General features: G+C 36.5%; 1 protein-coding gene across 1 annotated transcript in view; it reads left to right on the top strand.

The window, feature by feature from the left end:
* Positions 1 to 17,454, top strand: part of LOC135623893 (uncharacterized) — a 31,495-nt gene that overhangs the window by 2,133 nt on the left and 11,908 nt on the right. The window contains exons 5-12 of the mRNA XM_065127351.1: positions 1,785 to 2,249; positions 2,374 to 2,481; positions 3,017 to 3,147; positions 3,231 to 3,360; positions 9,544 to 9,907; positions 10,031 to 10,537; positions 10,632 to 10,810; positions 10,888 to 11,046. Of these exons, the coding sequence (XP_064983423.1) occupies positions 1,785 to 2,249; positions 2,374 to 2,481; positions 3,017 to 3,147; positions 3,231 to 3,360; positions 9,544 to 9,907; positions 10,031 to 10,537; positions 10,632 to 10,810; positions 10,888 to 11,046 (2,043 nt within the window). The remainder of the gene's footprint in view (positions 1 to 1,784; positions 2,250 to 2,373; positions 2,482 to 3,016; positions 3,148 to 3,230; positions 3,361 to 9,543; positions 9,908 to 10,030; positions 10,538 to 10,631; positions 10,811 to 10,887; positions 11,047 to 17,454) is intronic.

The raw sequence follows: 17,454 nt of genomic DNA, 5'->3' as shown, positions 1-17,454 counted from the left end.
GTCATTGACTATTTACCATATAACTAGAAGATATCTCAACTTCTCTTACACCTTCCGTCAATGCCATGATTAGCTAAAATTAGGTGGTCTTCTGCTCCCCTCCCTCCCTCAAATTTTATTAAGAGCTTCTTTGGATTATTTTTTATTTTATGTTTCTTCCATAGCAAGTTGTTGTAACCTACTTAGATGAGATTGCAACAAGAAGCAAGCCCTTGAAGAGCATGTTAGCAAAACAGAGGAACATGTTAATAAAAGAAAAAAAAAAGGAACGTGTTAGTCATTGAATGATTAATCATTTATTAGGCATAAGAGGGCAGGTCTGGTCAATTTGGGCCTTCTTAGCATGTGAGACCTACTCTTATTGGAGGACAGCTCTTGTTTGACAACGTTGGTAGGAATAAAGTGGAAACAGCCAACATGAGTCTAAATCGCTTGAAGTAAGGTCTGACTTTCAGTTATTTGAGTTTTGAAGAGTATATATTTCTATATTTGAAGCAACTGAAAAGAGCCAACATGAGTCTATCTTTTTTTACAAAATTTATCTGAATTACCCTGATTTTAGTGGACATTCAATGAGTTCTAAGAGGCTGTAATGCAGTAGCTTAATTGATCATACACATCTCTTCAATATCTGTACTTATTCCGTTGGTTAGTGTTGTTGGAATCATGTCATAGTTCCTCATTAGGGGGGATTTTTGAGTCTTGACCACTTTATGTCAGGAATTTGAAAGATTTTACTTGAGAGGTGCTGTCAAGTAGTTTATTTTTTCATCTACACCTTTTTTTAATTCGTAGTAATAATTGTACTAGTTGAATTTATGTGTTACTGAGTGGAATGCCATTTTTTTTCTTGCGTATGATGTATCTTTTTAATCATATTTTGTGCAATAGTAATCGTTTTGGAACCAATTACCTAATTCAGCAGACTCATCTCTTATTTATTGCATATCGGGGTTTACCCATCTATGCATGCTGTAGCCACTGCACAAAAGTAGCTAGTTCTTTTCATTGGGCCAAAATGTCAAAAAGCTATTTGGTGATTATTTTTTCAGTTACAAGAACTTGAAATTGATATGTGATTTCATGCTAGTGTTTGAATTCACTCGTTTCTAGATATTTTCGAATAATCTGTTGGTATTAGTTAAATATATAAAATATATTGTATGCAATCATATTTTTGCTCTCTGTGGTCATTCTTTAAATTTTTAAGCATGATATTTCTTATTGTTATGTTGAATTTTTTAGTCATACATTGGTACTCTCTAGACCTAACACTGGCGTGAGCTGCAAGGTATGCAATACCATACCGTACCGGTGTTTCGAGGTTGGCTCGGTATGGTACGGTACCGGTGTACCGAGCGGTACACCAGGGCATACCGAGCAGTACACCCTGGTGTACCAAACAATTTTATATATTTTCTTTATTACTGTAGCACTACTGTGGTGTAATTCTGTAGCGCTGTAGCGGTACCGGGGAGTCCGTGTACCAGTATGCTGTCGGACTGGTACGTACCGCCCATACCGGGTGGTACCATTCAGTACTGCATACCATGGTGAGCTGTGTGCACTAGTTCACTTTTCTTTATTTCATATGTTTATGTTTCTCGTCTATGAGGTTATTTTAATATGGTGAAAGCAAGTTAGGTTCATGATTGATCTGGCCTTGCTCTTTTTGGCAAACCTGTACTTAATTGTCTCCAACATCATAACTGTTCTACATATTCTCGCTGTGGACCTGTGATCCTTGATGTTGTTTGTGTTGTTTATGTTGATTGATATCTTAGGTTGGTACTGCTGATGCACTTGCCTTCTTTCTACCGGGCGTTGTAAGCCGTTTTGCAAAGGCCTTATATGTATCAAAAAATATGATTAGTGGTGCTGCTGGAAGTTCTGTGGCCATCGAGCAGGCTATTTGTGGTTTGACTGAGTTCTTGATTATTGTTTTAGACGATAAGGCAAATCTGCACTCCCTTGACATGCCTGTAAATGATATTGGATCACTTGCACCCATGGAAAATAACTCTACCCAATCTGTTCTAGAGGCTCTTCGTAGTTTACCTTTAAATGGTCATGTTCAGTCAGCAAATATGATTGGAGATTCGTTTAATCAAGCTATCAACGATGATCATAAACGAAAGATAGTTGATCATAGCAATGGCGAAAGAACTTTATTCGTACATCGTTCCAAGGAGTGGATTGATGAAACTTCTTCTAATGTTGATAAATTAATGTCTGCTGCATTTCCACATGTATGTATTATCATCCTCCCTATTATTTGTTTATTTTGTTGTTTTCTTCGAGGTTTCGTAGGTAATGGGATCCATTATTAATCCTCTCATCTGTGACAATAAAGTGGTTCATTGTCATTTTCAGCTTTGTATTCATCCTGCAGAAAAGGTCAGAAAAGCACTTGTAGATGGCATACAGGGGCTTCTGTTGAATTGCAGATGCACCTTGAAAAGAAGCAAATTAATGCTTTTGGTGAGTATACTGTCTTAGGTTCAGTTGTTGTGTGTGATCTATCATTATGGAGCAGAGACATAATGGTTTCTCTCAACTAAAACTTTTCTTATTATGACTTGGTTCAGTATTGACTTTTAATTCTTATATATATATTATTAATTGCTTAGTTTGATTATTTTGAAAATCTAACTGCTGTCCTTTCTTTTGTGGCTATTTTATGAATGCTTAAACTGTACAATGTCATGAATTATATTGTTGTTAATAGTGATAATGAGTAAAATTCGGTGGTTCAATTTTAACAATTTTTTTTATGATCTTGTTCTATACTTCTCTTAGATCTTTGTCTTTGTTATGCTACTCCTGCATTATATTAGCACTGCCATTAAACTTATGTGCAATCATGTTAACTTTTATGGTTCATAATTTCATTTAAGTGATAGTTTAGTTGACAGGAGCATTAGAATAATAGTATGTGCAGGTTTGTCTCCTGTTGACATGGTAGTTTGGGTTGAATTTTATTGCTAATTCCTTTTCTTGTATATAATAATTGCAGGAGTGTTTGTGCGTGCTGGTTTGTGACGATGCAGATGTTGTGTCCATGGTAGCACAGGAATCCCTCGAATCTTTATTTGTTTTGGGTGAGAAATTTATAACCAAAAATGAAATTGCTGATATATTTACCAGGTTTGTTCTCTTATTAGTTAGTTAAGAAAATAGATAATTTTTGTGCTGCTGCAGTGAATCTTACTTTTTCAACTTGTTGGCAGCCTCATCAAAGCGCTTCCACGTGTGGTTCTTGGAAGTGATAAGACAATTGCTTTGTCACATGCTCAGAAACTACTTTCTCTAGTCTATTATGCAGGTCCAGACCTTTTAGTAAATTACCTTCAGTCTCCTGTAAGTACAGATGTTCACAATTTTTTGTTTCCAGAGAATGTATTATTTATTTTCTGTAGTGTATTGGGACCTTCTTATTTGTGTTTTTTACTTCAAAATCCTTTGCATGTATTTATTCTTGTGATAAAATTTTCTTTTATTTACATGACATACAGTGCTATTTAACTACTAAACAGTGTGTTATTTGTATCTATTCCCTTTTTTTTTTATGTTTTTATTTCCTTTTCATGGTTAATAATGAACTTTAAAGAGGGCAAATATACTTGTTTCAGCCTTACGAAGGTAATTCAACCCATTTCTACAAATGGTTTGGAGCTTATCTTTTAATATAGTTTTTGGCTAGAACAAGGTTTACAATTTCAGTCCGTACTAGTGTCCCGACCATACGTTGGTACGGTACGTACCGAGACATACCGACAATATGCCCAAAATAATCGAAAATAGTTCTAAAAATACCTGAAAAATAGAAAAAAAGTTAGATTAGTGTTTTTAAGTTGGAAATAAATATAAATTTAGTATAATTTTAGCAAAAATAATGTAAATTATAAAATAATAGCAAAAATATTCTTTTTCGAGCTTTGAGGAGTAGCTTTGTGGTACGCTGCGGATCATCCTTCCATTAATATTGAACTATCTATAAAGAAATGATTTGAATTATTAAATTATTTTTTAAATAACTCAAACTTTAAGATTCAAATCAATTAAGTAATTAATTGTTGGATATATCTAGTTCTACCACCAAAAAGAACGACGAGAGTTCACGGGCAATGGATCGGGGTTCTAGATCCTATGTATCTGGATATCATTATGATATGTTTGCAGGATCCAATCCTAAAATTGATCCCACGACAGTGTATTGATACATTGGATGCCATTGGTGCATCAATGCGGTGATGGTCGTAATTTGATTGTCGTGAACCACATGTCCGAGGCGGCTCCTGTGGCAAGGACGAATGTGGCATGTATTGGTTTGGAGCATACAGAATGTCATAGCTTCTACTTTCGCTACTGATCTACTGCTTCATATCGTAAGGTCGATCTACGCACTGTTGCTTGGAGAAATATGACCAACTATCATCATACTATTGTTGGACGTAAGATTCTCCATAGTACGACGGTTGTGAATACGATGAGCTTCACTTCGTGTTTACATCCTGTAGGCTTTATTGCATATGTTCAAAATTATCCATTGTCTTACCTTTTTCTTTCCGTGCATAAACTTAACCAATACCTTGTCGAGCTCCATAATCTCATTCTTGGGTGGTATGTGTAAAATACTGCTCCTCGATCTATGCACCACCATCAAATTGTATAGACGGGACCATCGACTCCCCGGTGTCGCCACCATCATCGGTCGAGGCACTACTGTGCATGTCTCTACTATGTCTCTAGACCAAGCAGGTTTGTTAAATACGATTGCAAAGGTGTCTTGTCTCCCGACTCGATTCTTTCCAACGGTGCAACTGATGCTACTGCCTTACCCTTTGCCTTTGCCTTTGTACATTAGGCGGACAACTACGACGATTGGGTGTTTTTAGTTCCTAGAGTAGTCTGACTCGATGTTGTCCGACTCCTTCTGCCACGTTCTGAGTGAGGGTGATCTTTCTTTGGGTTGGATGTGCTTCCTCTTTTCCTATTGCCTCGATAATAAAATACGAAGGACGTTGAGGATCTCCCGTCTTATCAAGTAGAAGATCCTCTTGGTTCTTCGTCGCTTCGACCCACGCTAGCATCGACTCTTAATCTTTATTGTAGAATTGGAGGTTGATGGGATTAATCTTTGTTTCCTTTGGCTCCTTGTCCAGCTCGGCACATCGCAACCTTAGTTGTATGTTATAGTAGACATATACTAGTTTCTCTAACCGCCTATACCATAGTTTGTTGCGATCCTTCGTGTGAATCAATACGAACGTTAACCAATTACGTTCGTAACCATTAGATGTTGTCATCTACGAAAAGGCACGGATGACAATCTTCCTTAAATTTGATACATCCCCTCTAAAATGTAACGACCACTTGATTGCAAAAAGATGCAAATAAGACTTTATTAACATAATAAATAATTAATATCAAATATAATTTATATTCAATATGTGTGTAACTTTTCCTCACCAGGATCTATATTATAACAACATGATATAGCTACATCGTTGAAGAATGAGCCAATTGTTTCTTAGAATAATTGGCCCTCTATCAGAGCATCGATAGTGTTTGATAAGAGTCAATATATAATATTTTTTACTGTCGATAATAAATCTGATCGTGTTTTAAGACTACATCGAAATTGAATGGTTGGATTTAGATTATATGATGCAAGACATAATTTTGTTAGTAAAATTTTTTTAAATATTAAAAATAATGAATTAAATTACATTGAATATGAATTTAACTGCATTATGGATATATCTTGGTCCATATGAACTTCAGTTCTGTGAACAATGATCTGTAAGTATTGGTTGGCCTTAAAATCATCTTCGAATGCTTTCTTGACCTTCTCTCTTGCTGTAATCAACATATGTCTAAGATAAAACATTTGTAGATGCGTGTCCATATCTATCTAACAAAGAACAACGTAAAGTGGTTCCACACCTTTTATGATTTCATTCACGATATCCCAAAATCTGAAACAAAGAATTAGTCTTTTCTATCTTTTTTCCATAGCCCGATCTCGAATACCTGGAATCGGACCTTTTATGTTAGGTGACCATTGCCTTGAGGCCCTGTCTCTTTGGTTGTATTGACTTTAAAGCAATGAAATTTATAGTAAACCGAGTGACTACAGGTCTGAGTATCTCACCATTTATATACTTTTGCATTAAAGAGTGGACCCAATGATGATATATATATATACTTTGTGATCGACTGTGCTCGAGCTACACTTGTTGACTAATGGTAGCTCGCCAATATCCTTCAACATTAAATCCATACAATGAGCTGCATATGAAGTCCAAAACAATGTTTTTCTTTTTTCCATCAATTATAAATCGATCTTCTTGAAATTGGCTCCATTATCGGTGATTATCTAGACAATGTACTATGGTCCGATCTCCTCTACTAGGATGATACTTGTCGAAAGTATTAATTGACTTATGAAAAACCACTTGTCTATTGCAATAAACAAGAAAATTAATGATACTTATTCTTGTTGGCCTTGTCCAACTGTCGTACATCAATGTTACCCCATATTCGTCCCACTGCCTCTTGAAGGATTTGATCCAATCATTAAGTTCTGCCACCTCCTTATCTAAATACACACTGTGGATCTCTTTTGGTGTTGGATGCTAGATTCCCGTGCCAGATTTTTGAGTAGAAGAGACTATGCTCTGATAATATAGACCTTAGGTTGTGCTTGTTAGAATCCTGTAGAAATTGAACCACTTTGCAATTGCCTTCCCTCTATTTTGCCTCTTTTCAAACGGTCAATTTGACCGTTCGAAATAGGGCAATCTCAGCCCTTGATCGATAACGGTTGAAATCCGACTGTTATCGACTTGTACAGGTTGGTAATGGTCCGATTTTGATCGTTATCGCCCGGTACAAATCCCATATCGCCATATACGAGGTCATGTGATGGTATCGCTCGACAAAGGGCGATCAACGTATCGGCATCCTATCAGACTGGTACATACCACTTATACTGGACAGTATAGGTCGACATGACAAACCCTGAGCTAGAACATGAATAAGATGATTAAAGAAAATAGATCTAAATAACAAAAAATGGTCAAAAGAAAATTAAAACGGGACTGCAGCCAAGAGTATAGTTTATTGGCAAAAGGGAAGCAACAGCAACAGCCCTCCTTATTAGTATACTCAAACAAGTACACTATCTATGAAGCTAACTTAGTGGAACAAGAAAAGTAAAATGCAATTTAGTTTGTGCTAAGGTAACAACTATAAATGATAATTTCTCTGTAGAGGAAAGAAATAAAATTCAAGGGTTATGGTTTTGCTTCACATATCCTGTTCAAAATCTTTTGCAACCAATTGGCAACATCAAGGATGCTGGCTGACATAGTTTGTCTCATTCTGTCTTATGGTTACCATGCTCATTTAGTGTGTGGTTATTAATAATGATCATATTCTGTATCCTCTATGGTAAGGAACGCTAGTCTTGTGGTGTACTGATGAATCTCATGATTTTGTTAAGAGAGTGAATATGAATCAAAATTTTCCACACTTGAGCCTTGAAGTACAGATTTTGCAGTCGCATTAGGAAACCTGAAATTTGAGTTGATGCTTATGACCATGATCTACAGAAAGAAGCTTAAATGATTATGGTTTAAAAGAAAAAATGGAATATGCTAATATCTATTTTGTAGTTTCTGGTTGCACGATAGGGTTTATTGTCATGCACTTACATCAGGCCTATCAGATGTAGACACAATTATGTACCACATTGCGAATTGTCATAGCTCCTGCTGTCATGTGAAACTAACCAATCCAAAAAGCGTCTCATACACACTTGCAAGGAACTGATCCACTGATCTACTGTCTAATTTAACTGTGCACACATTGTTAAGATAGAACATCCATTGATGCAATTCCAATTCAACAATCCTGCCACCCTCTGCTGATGGTTTGGTGCTAGGTGACTGAGCTCTTCAGCCCTTTGCAGTTAGACAAATGTCATGTCACAATAGCAGGAGCATGAAGTCTGTGAAGTGACATTTGGTTGGTTGTGATAGAGAGAGCATAAAGAACATAGTACTCACCAAGGTTCCCAATATCGTACCGTACCGGCGTTTCAACGTTCGCTCGGTACGATACGGAACGGTATATCGAGCGGTATACCGCTCGATATATATATAACTCGGCAACGTCGCCGAAGCGACGTCGCCTCTCTCTTCTCGCAGGCGGTATATATATAAAAATTAATATATATATATAGCAGATTATATATATTTTTTTTTATTTAAAAGGCGACGTAGCATCGCCTCGGCGACGTCGCCTCGTTTATTTAAATATATATATGTGTATATATATATATATATATATATATATATTTCTAAAATATAATCCGAAATAGGCGCCAAAGGCGACGTCGTGTCGCCTTTTTCTAAAATATTTATATATAAATATATATATATATATATTATTTTATTATTATTTTTTGTTCCACTCGGTAGCGGGCAATCCGCGTACCGGTATGCCGTCGGACCGGTATGTACCGCCCTTACCAGGCAGTATCATTCGGTATTGCGTACCTTGGTACTCACTATCCAGACTTTAAGCTCTATTAAGAGCCATTTGGTTATTTGCTATAAGGGGTTAAAACAGCATGTTAAATGATGGTTTACTATGCTGGTGGTGCACTATTAGATTGTAGCAGTGCATATATGTTAAATTGGTATGATCCATCATGAATGGTGCATGATTGCATGTATCTAAACCTTTCAGTATGATGGTGCATGAAGCTTAAAATTGGTATTATACTTTTCAATAAAGTGGTGACACGGTACTAGATTGCATTCATATATACTTTTCAGCACGATGGTGCATGAAGCATTGAGTGCAATTTTATGATGTTCCGTGTCAAAGTTTGCATGGGCAGTACTAATGTTCAGAATGTAAACTTGTTGGTGTATTACTTTTTTGTCAGTTGATACAGGCTACGAGTAGAAGTGATAGTATGTTGTTTCTGCTTGAGTTTTCAGTTTATTAGAAGTAACCAGGCAATTTTGTGATGCATATTCATTTCACTAATATATTTTAATCCCAACACTACTAATTCTTGCTAATCACATATCAACAAAAACTTTGACCCTGATAAGTTTCAAGCGTTATAGTTATAATTAGTTATTTATATCAACCATAAATTGACGATATTTTACATTTCCAAATTGGATTTATCCAATTTATGTATTTTTTTTAAGCCTTAATTTTGTGATTTACTAGCTTTTGTCATTTAGTGAACATGTTTTTAGTTAATTTTTTATTTCTTCCAAATGATTTAATCTGATTTGACTCACTTTTCAAAGCCTTATTTTCTGTGATTTATGGGTTTCTGTCATATAATGAACTTATTTTAGCTACTTGTTGGTTTCTTTTCTTATCTTACAGAGAGTAGCTGATTTCTACTTTATTCTTCCCTGATCATATATGTTACTTTATTTGCCACATTTATACTTTTTATAGGATTGCAAATTGGTTTCTGGGATTTGAACTTATTGGTATTGGCAGGTCAATGCATCATGTTTTTTGGAGTGTTTTGGATTATGCTTCAGTCATAATTCACGGTTTGCTGGTTCCATGAATAACCTAATTTTGTCAAAACCACTTTCAACTGGATACTTGCTTTCCATTGCTGAGCTGAAAACTGGCAATATCTTGAGTTCCCCAAGAAATCTTACCAAGGATGCCACTTTTCCTGTTGTTTCCAAAATTTCTATTTTGCAAGATGAGGATTTGCAAAGTCCTTCAGAATATGTAAGTAGTGTTTTGGAGTTTCCTCACATGCCTCCTTGGTTTGGTATTGCTGGCAGTCAGAAACTATACCTAATTCTTGCTGGAGTACTTAGACTTGTCGGGCTGTCCATAATATCAGGTAATAGTTAGGTTTTCAGTCTTTGTTCATTAGTTTTATGATGATTTGTTGTATTAAGTTAAGAACTTTTTCTTCCTGATAGAAGTTTTGTTTTTAATTATTATTTTTTTGTCTTATCCTTAGGACAAAAGAGCAATATGTTTTTATCAGTTCTTGTTGATAATTTGCTAGATCAGTTTCGCCAGTTGATATCAGAGCTTCGTATGAAAGAATATGGCAAAGAATGGTGGAAAACTTGGTATTTTCATCATGGTTCTGGCCAGTTATTGCGCAAGACAAGTTCTGCAGTTTGCGTGTTAAATGAGATAATATACGGATTATCAGAACAGTCAGTTAATACATATTCAACATTCTTTAAAAAGTCTAGGGAAGAAACCTTGCAAGAAAAGAAACTTGCATATGATGATGACAAGTCTACAACTTTCAAATGCCAAGGATCAGCTTGGAATACGAGAGAGGGAAAGGATAATAGGGATGCTACAATTCTTTCCATTGGCAGCATTTTGCATGAATATTTGTCACCTGAAGTGTGGGACATTCCATTGGATCAGAATGCACCTCTGCTGGAACATGAAATAGAATTAGATCTTCCATTACATTTCTTCCTAGACACCATAATGCTGCAACAGGAAATGTATTTTCACCAATTAAGTTCTTGACTCAGTTTCTTGAATGTTCTCCTAACCTTGATATTGATTATTTTTTTATGGTTCATTGGTTCAGGTGATCTTAGATGGAATAGGCATTTTCAGCATAGTTCTTGGAAAAGATTTTATAAGCAGTGGATTTTTGCACTCTTCTCTTTATTTATTACTAAGGAACTTGATTTGCTCTAACAGTGAGATAAGAATCGCATCAGATGCTGTCCTACATGTTCTTTCTGTTTTGTCCGGCCATGCCACCGTGAGTGCAAAAAAAAGAGAAACTGTAAAAGCACCAGCTCTTTGTTTTATGTACTGATGCTACATTATTTGGAACAGGTAGGGCACTTGGTTGTGGCAAATGCAGACTATATTATTGACTCTTTATGTTACCAGTTGCGGCATTTGGATATCAATCCCCATGTTCCTGATGTACTTGCTGCTATACTGTCCTATGTCGGTACTGCTCGAGATATTCTGCCATTGTTGGAGGAGCCGGTATGCATGCTAAATAGACTATTAGTATTTTTTGCTACTGTTTCTTTTTTTTTTGGAGATATCATGTTGCTCTTTGGCACCTGAAGCAAAGATCATGCACCGGGGTCCAGTTTGTGAGGTTGCTGCCAGTGGAAAAGTTAAATCAATCTTCTTGCCTATTTGCATTTTGGAGCTGACTTAGGATTATTACAGTAGACAAAAAAGTTAAAACATTTTTTTTTTCATTTTGTTCCTGTCTCTCACAAAATGAGATGGCATGACCTTTTGCATTGCTGAAGGTAGATGGCATGGCTCATTATTCCATGGCTCAAGCTTGAACCATTTAAGGTTGTTAATGTTTTTGTGATTCAAACCACTTCAACAATATATTTGAAGCATTAATAGACTTCTAATTTTTTTATAAATATTTCCTTATTGGTTTGTGTGTATCACATAATTACCTTTTCTTGTACTAAAACTCAGGACATTGCCCTCAGATCCATTGCATCCCTCAGGTTTCAAATGTATTCTGTTGTTTATCGATTTGTTTCTACTGTGTAATCAATTTCTCCTTGTACTAAAACTTGTCATTTGCCACCTTAGCTCTGATTCTTCCTTCCTGAGAGGAATTGCCAGAAAATTTTTTGGTTCATAAGAGCATAGCTGCAACCATTATGATAGATGTTTTACATAAATTTTAGGTGCCTTGCTTTTTAATATTAGGTCAGTGGCTTTTACAGAGGTGGACTTCTTGAGTTTGAGTTGGGTTTTGTTGCTGATTCCAGTTTGGTAGGAAATAGTCTTGGTAGTTCATATATTATGGTCTTCAAAAGGTTATATTATTACCCTTGGTGTGGCAAATGTGTATGTGCATGATTTAGGCTGAGATCCTTCCATTAGTAATAGAGCACTCAATTTAATCAATGGGTAAGGTGGATGATGCAGGATGAGTTCATATTAGTCTTATTTTGACAATCTTAAATCTGAATCTGAAATCCTCTCATGTCTAGATTTAAGGTTTTTTATATAATAATATTTGTATTTTTGAATTATTTATGTTATTTATTGGAGTGTTATTAGAATGCAATTTGAGTTAATTAATGATAAGAATACCTTCATTAGATGTCCTTTTTTTGGAAAATTATAAAACCATCAGAATTTAAGTTTGTAGGGTTCTAGCAGAAGTTTTCATCTCTTAATATTTATTAGTACACTATTTTCCTTATCTTCTTCTCTTACCCATTAGTTATGATATTAGGAGCATTATGATGACGAATGGACAATTCTATTTTAGCTCCTTTCCTGTCATGAAATTTACTACTGTAGTATCAGTTAGACTTCATGCTCTATCCCTTTTAGCTTTGCAAAAAATAATGATATTCCTTCAAAGTTGATGTCGTCCAAGCTGGGGAAGTTTTGTGGTTATCCTTTCAATTAACTCTATTAGTGGAATGAACAATCTTATTAGAGTTTGGTGCTAGCTCTTTTGATCAATTAATCCATGAACTATATGCCATTAATTTATTTGTTTCTATGAAGTTTATGATTCCGCTGTGAGAAACTTCTTCTCGAAGAAGTTGGTATCACACCATCACCTTTTTTGTTTCAATTTCATCAAAGTCGTGATGGAATTCTGTTTAGTATGGGATTTGAAAACATTATGTATTGTGGACTTTCTCAATTCTTCCCCAAACTCTTGTTTTGAAGTATATTTGTTTGTTAAATCTATTTATTCATTATAGAGTTTTTTTAAAGACATCCGTTGGTTTCTAAAGGAAATTCTTTATGTTTGACAAAGTGATCTAAGACAATACCAGTGATTTAAAAAGCGCTAGGCGCCAAAAGGCGCCAAGGTCCAAAAACGCCCGAGGCGCTAGGCGCTCGCCCGAGCGAAGCGAGGCACTAAAATATAAAAATATATAATATAATTAATAAATATAATTATTTAAAATTTTAAATAAAAATATGCTATTAAATTAAGAAAATCTAAGATACAAAATCACAATGTCACATTAACAAAAAGTTTCAAAATTCAAAACATTAACATTTTACATCAAAGTCATTCATCATAATCAATATTATCGTCATTTTCACACAAATCATCTTCATTGAATTCGTCTTCTTCCTCTTGTTCTTCGATTCCTTCCTCTTCATCAAGATATGTTTCATTCTCTATGTCTTCAACAATAGCAGGAGCCGAGCTTGATGCTTTTGCACTCATTTTTCTCTTTGACATCTGTCTTGTATATGTTTGTAATTCTCCAGCATCTGAAGCTCTTGCCACATCTCCCCACGTCAATCTATCATCTTCAAATACAAGCTCGTCTTCAGCATCTTGCAAGTTAGCACCCATTTCTCCTACTAACCACTCATTTGAATCATCAATATCTTGCAATGAGATTGAATCAAATCTATTTTTCAAATCATGACGAGTCTTCAAAGCTTGATTATACTTTATGTAAACAAGATCGTGCAATCGTTGATGTTCTAACCGATTTCTTCTCTTCGAGTGAATCTGTCATGTCATATAATTTAAAAATATATTAATACATATATCTAAATAAATAAATTAATTAAAATAAAAATATTTAGTAATACTTACATGCTCAAAGACACTCCAGTTTCGCTCACAACCCGAAGCACTACATGTCAAACTAAGTACTTTGACAGTAAATTTCTGTAAGTTCGGGGTGGAATTTCCAAATAGACTCCACCATTCAGCTGCAAAATTTATGTTATTATTAGCAATAACATAGTAACATAATATATATGAAATTAATTATATCAAATTATTAATACCTGGAGAGGTAGTTGTCCTGGATCGAACGGCAATTGGAATTCCAAAAAGACCTTCAGCATTTTTATATAAAGATAATTCATGAATAATCTTATCTTGAACCTCAATGCTGGGAACTAATCTTGCAACACACTGATATAACCCACCCAAAACTTCTGCATCAAATCCAACAGATTTAATCTTATAAAAGAATTCAGGGTTCAAATAATATCCTGCTGCATGTAAGGGACGATGAAGTTGACAATTCCATCTTTCGTCAATGATTGTAAAAATTTTCTCATATTTTTCTTCATTTTCATTAAAAGATCTTTTAATCGTCTCCTTTGCTCTATCCATAGCCTCATAAATATATCCCATTGCAGGCTTATTTTCATTATCCACCAATCGAAGGACTCGAACAAGAGGGCCCATTACCTTTAATATATAAACTATATGATTCCAAAAGGATGGCATTAAGATGATATCAGCAGCCCTCTTGCCTTTTGCTTCTTTTGCCCATTTGCTTGTCACCCATTTCTCAGAGGTAAACATATTTCTCAGAGTATGTTTTTGACGATGCACGCTCTGTAATGTCAAGAATGAAGTAGCAAATCGGGTAACACCATGTCTCACTAATTCTTTATTCCCTGTAAATTCTCTCATCATATTCAAAGCCCCAATGTGATTATAAAGAAATCCAACAACAAAAATTGCCCTTTCTAAGGTTTTCTTGATTTCTAAGATCTTTCCAATATCTTCCAACATTAAATCAATACAATGTGCTGCACATGGAGTCCAATACAAGTGTTGTCTTTTTTATTCAAGCAATTTACCTGAGACAAAGGATAACAAAAATGATAAGACTTAAGAGTTTAACACACTTAATTGAAGATAAAATAATTAACAAAATCAAATGATGAATATTACCAGCTAAAACATAGTTGCTTCCATTGTCGGTTATGATTTGAACGATATTTTGTTCTCCAATTTCTTCCACGAAGTTGTCAAGTAAATCATATATCTTGTCTCCAGATTTTACAAAAGATGAAGCATCTATTGACTTCACAAACATAGTCCCTAAAGAACAATTAACCATAAAATTAATTATACTCCTGCGCCTCCTGTCAGTCCAAACATCTGACATAATAGAGCAACCATGTGTTGCCCATGATTCTTTATGACCCTTTAGTAAGTCATTTGTATAATTCAACTCTTTTTGCAGCAATGGAACTCGCATCTCATAATAACTTGGAGGTTTTAATCCTGCACCATATCTTCCAATAGCTTCAATCATATCCTTAAAACTGTCTAAACGAGTTGTACTAAGGGGAAGACCAGCCTGATAGAAGAAGCGAGCAATGTGCTGAATTGTTCTTCCTCTTATTTCTTTATCACAAGCATCACTTATATTTGTTTGTCTCAATTTTGAGCCTCCTGCTTGCCCTTGTTGTTTCTGGGATCCTTGAAGCATATATAGATCCATCGGTCCTTTTCTACCTTTTTTAGTACTCATAACTTCTTTTCCCTTTTTGTCGTATACTCTTTTTTCACTTGGGTTAATACTCGTAGAATAATCTTCTTCTTCATCTCTGATATGTTCAACATTGTCTTCTGGTAAATTCCCATAAGATTCATTCTTTTGTGTCTTCTTTTCATTCATAAAATTCAGCAACTCTTCTTTTACCTCAGGTGGACATTTTTTGCAAGCTGCTGCATTCTTGAAATTTCCTACTAGATGTTGTTTTGCACGAAAAATACCACCTCTGGTAGTCTTATCGCAGAATATGCAAGTCACTGCATTAGGATCTTTCGGATCCTTCAAATAATTATACTTCCACGCAGGATCTTTTTTTGATACCATTGGAGACTCTATTGAGTTGCTTTCTGCACTTGCCATTTATGTTGAAACCTAACAATAATTTCAAATAAATAAAAATTAATAACATTAAAATCAAAATAATATATTATTAATCTATTAACAGAAAATTAATCATTTTAAAATTCAAATAAACTTAATATTAAGAGTATACTGAGCCTGATGAAGAAAGGAGGAAGCAGCGGCGAGCGGCAGCAGCAGCGGCGGCGGCAGTAGCGGTGAGCGGCGGCAACAGCAGCAGCGAGCGGCGGTAGCAGCAGCAGCAGTGGCGAGTGGCGGCGGTAGCAGCGGCGAGCGGCGGCGGTGAGCGGCGGCAGCAGCGGCGAGCGGCGGCGGCGGCAGCGGCGGCGAGCGACGGCGGCAGCAGCGGCGGCGAGCGGCGGCGGCAGCAGCAGCGGCGAGCGGCGGCAGCGGCAGCGGGAAAGGGAAAGGGAGAGGAAGGCGCGAGCAGCGGGAGGCGCGAGCAGCGGGAAGGCTCGCGGGAGGGCTCACAGGAGGCGAGAGGGCTCGCGGGAGGCGCGAGCAGCGGAAGGGCTCGCAGGAGGCGCGAGCAGCGAGAGGGCTTGCGGGAGGCGCGAGCAGCGGGAAGGCTCGCGGGAGGCGCGAGCAGCGACACCGGCGAGCAGCGGCAGCGGCAGCGAGCGACGAGATCGCGATCGGGATCGGGATCGAGAGCGGCAGCGGCAGCAGGTTAGTGTTGGGTTAGGGTTAGGGTTAGGGTTGGGGTTATATCGGTTTAGTTGGTTCGATTGAACCAACTAATAACCGAACCAGGACCGAACCAGACCTAAAATTCTGGTTCGGTCGCCTTGGTTTACCCAGGCGCTCGCCCGAAGCGCCCAGCGCCTGGGCTCGGGCGAGCGCCCAGGCGGCGCCTGTTTGAAGCGCGCCGCCTGGGACATTAGCGAGGCGCTCGGACCTCGCCTCGCCTCGCCCGAGCGCCTAGGCGAGCGCCCGAGCGCCTTTTGCAATCACTGGACAATACCATAAATTGTTATATTATAGCTCATTCTATTAAACATTGTTCTATCATCTTTATACTTTTACATCTCATCTTATATATATTTTTATCAACTATATGGAAGACATGATCCTCTGTTCCCAAGATGTGATTCTTCTTTAACTTTCTTGTCACTTCTCCAACTCCTTGTATTATGACATCTGTATACCATGCTGTCATCTTATTTTACAAAGAAGCCATAAGGACAAAAAAGACACATCGATAAGTAGCATATTTATTTTCTCCCACATCCTAACATAAGCATTAGGGTTATTTTTCCAAACATAATTGTGGTTAATTCTAAAATGTTTTTAGCAGTAAGGATAATATATATCATATACTTTACACTGGTGTATACTTGGAACTTTGGGAATCTCAAGTATTTGTTGTTGATTCCTTGATGTTACAAACTTCAAGTGTAAATACAGCAGCATTACTGTATTCTCAGATGTGGTTGACCATGTGGTGAACTTATTGATTAAGACAATACCATTGATACAATACCTTAAATCAGCATGGTTAGACTACAATTGCTTCGGAAAATATCAAGCCAACCCCAAATAGTTGGAATATTATGGCTTGTTTTTGTACTTGTGGATTGTTGTACTTGTTTGGTAATCAAGGAGTTTACAGCAAAATGTGGATACAAGAATCTTGGTTTAAAGAGATTAATAGTGCAGTAACTTTCTATCAGATGCAATCTGGAGATTGCACATTCTAAAATTTGGTGTATATGTTTGAACTTTTCTCATGCGTGTTTAGCAATTTGTTCTCATC

This window comes from Musa acuminata, chromosome BXJ2-9 (assembly GCF_036884655.1).
Source record: "Musa acuminata AAA Group cultivar baxijiao chromosome BXJ2-9, Cavendish_Baxijiao_AAA, whole genome shotgun sequence".
NCBI classification, from domain to species: Eukaryota; Viridiplantae; Streptophyta; class Magnoliopsida; order Zingiberales; family Musaceae; genus Musa; species Musa acuminata.
The sequence above is the reverse complement of the archived record's forward strand: the minus strand, read 5'-3'. Positions and strand labels throughout refer to the sequence as shown.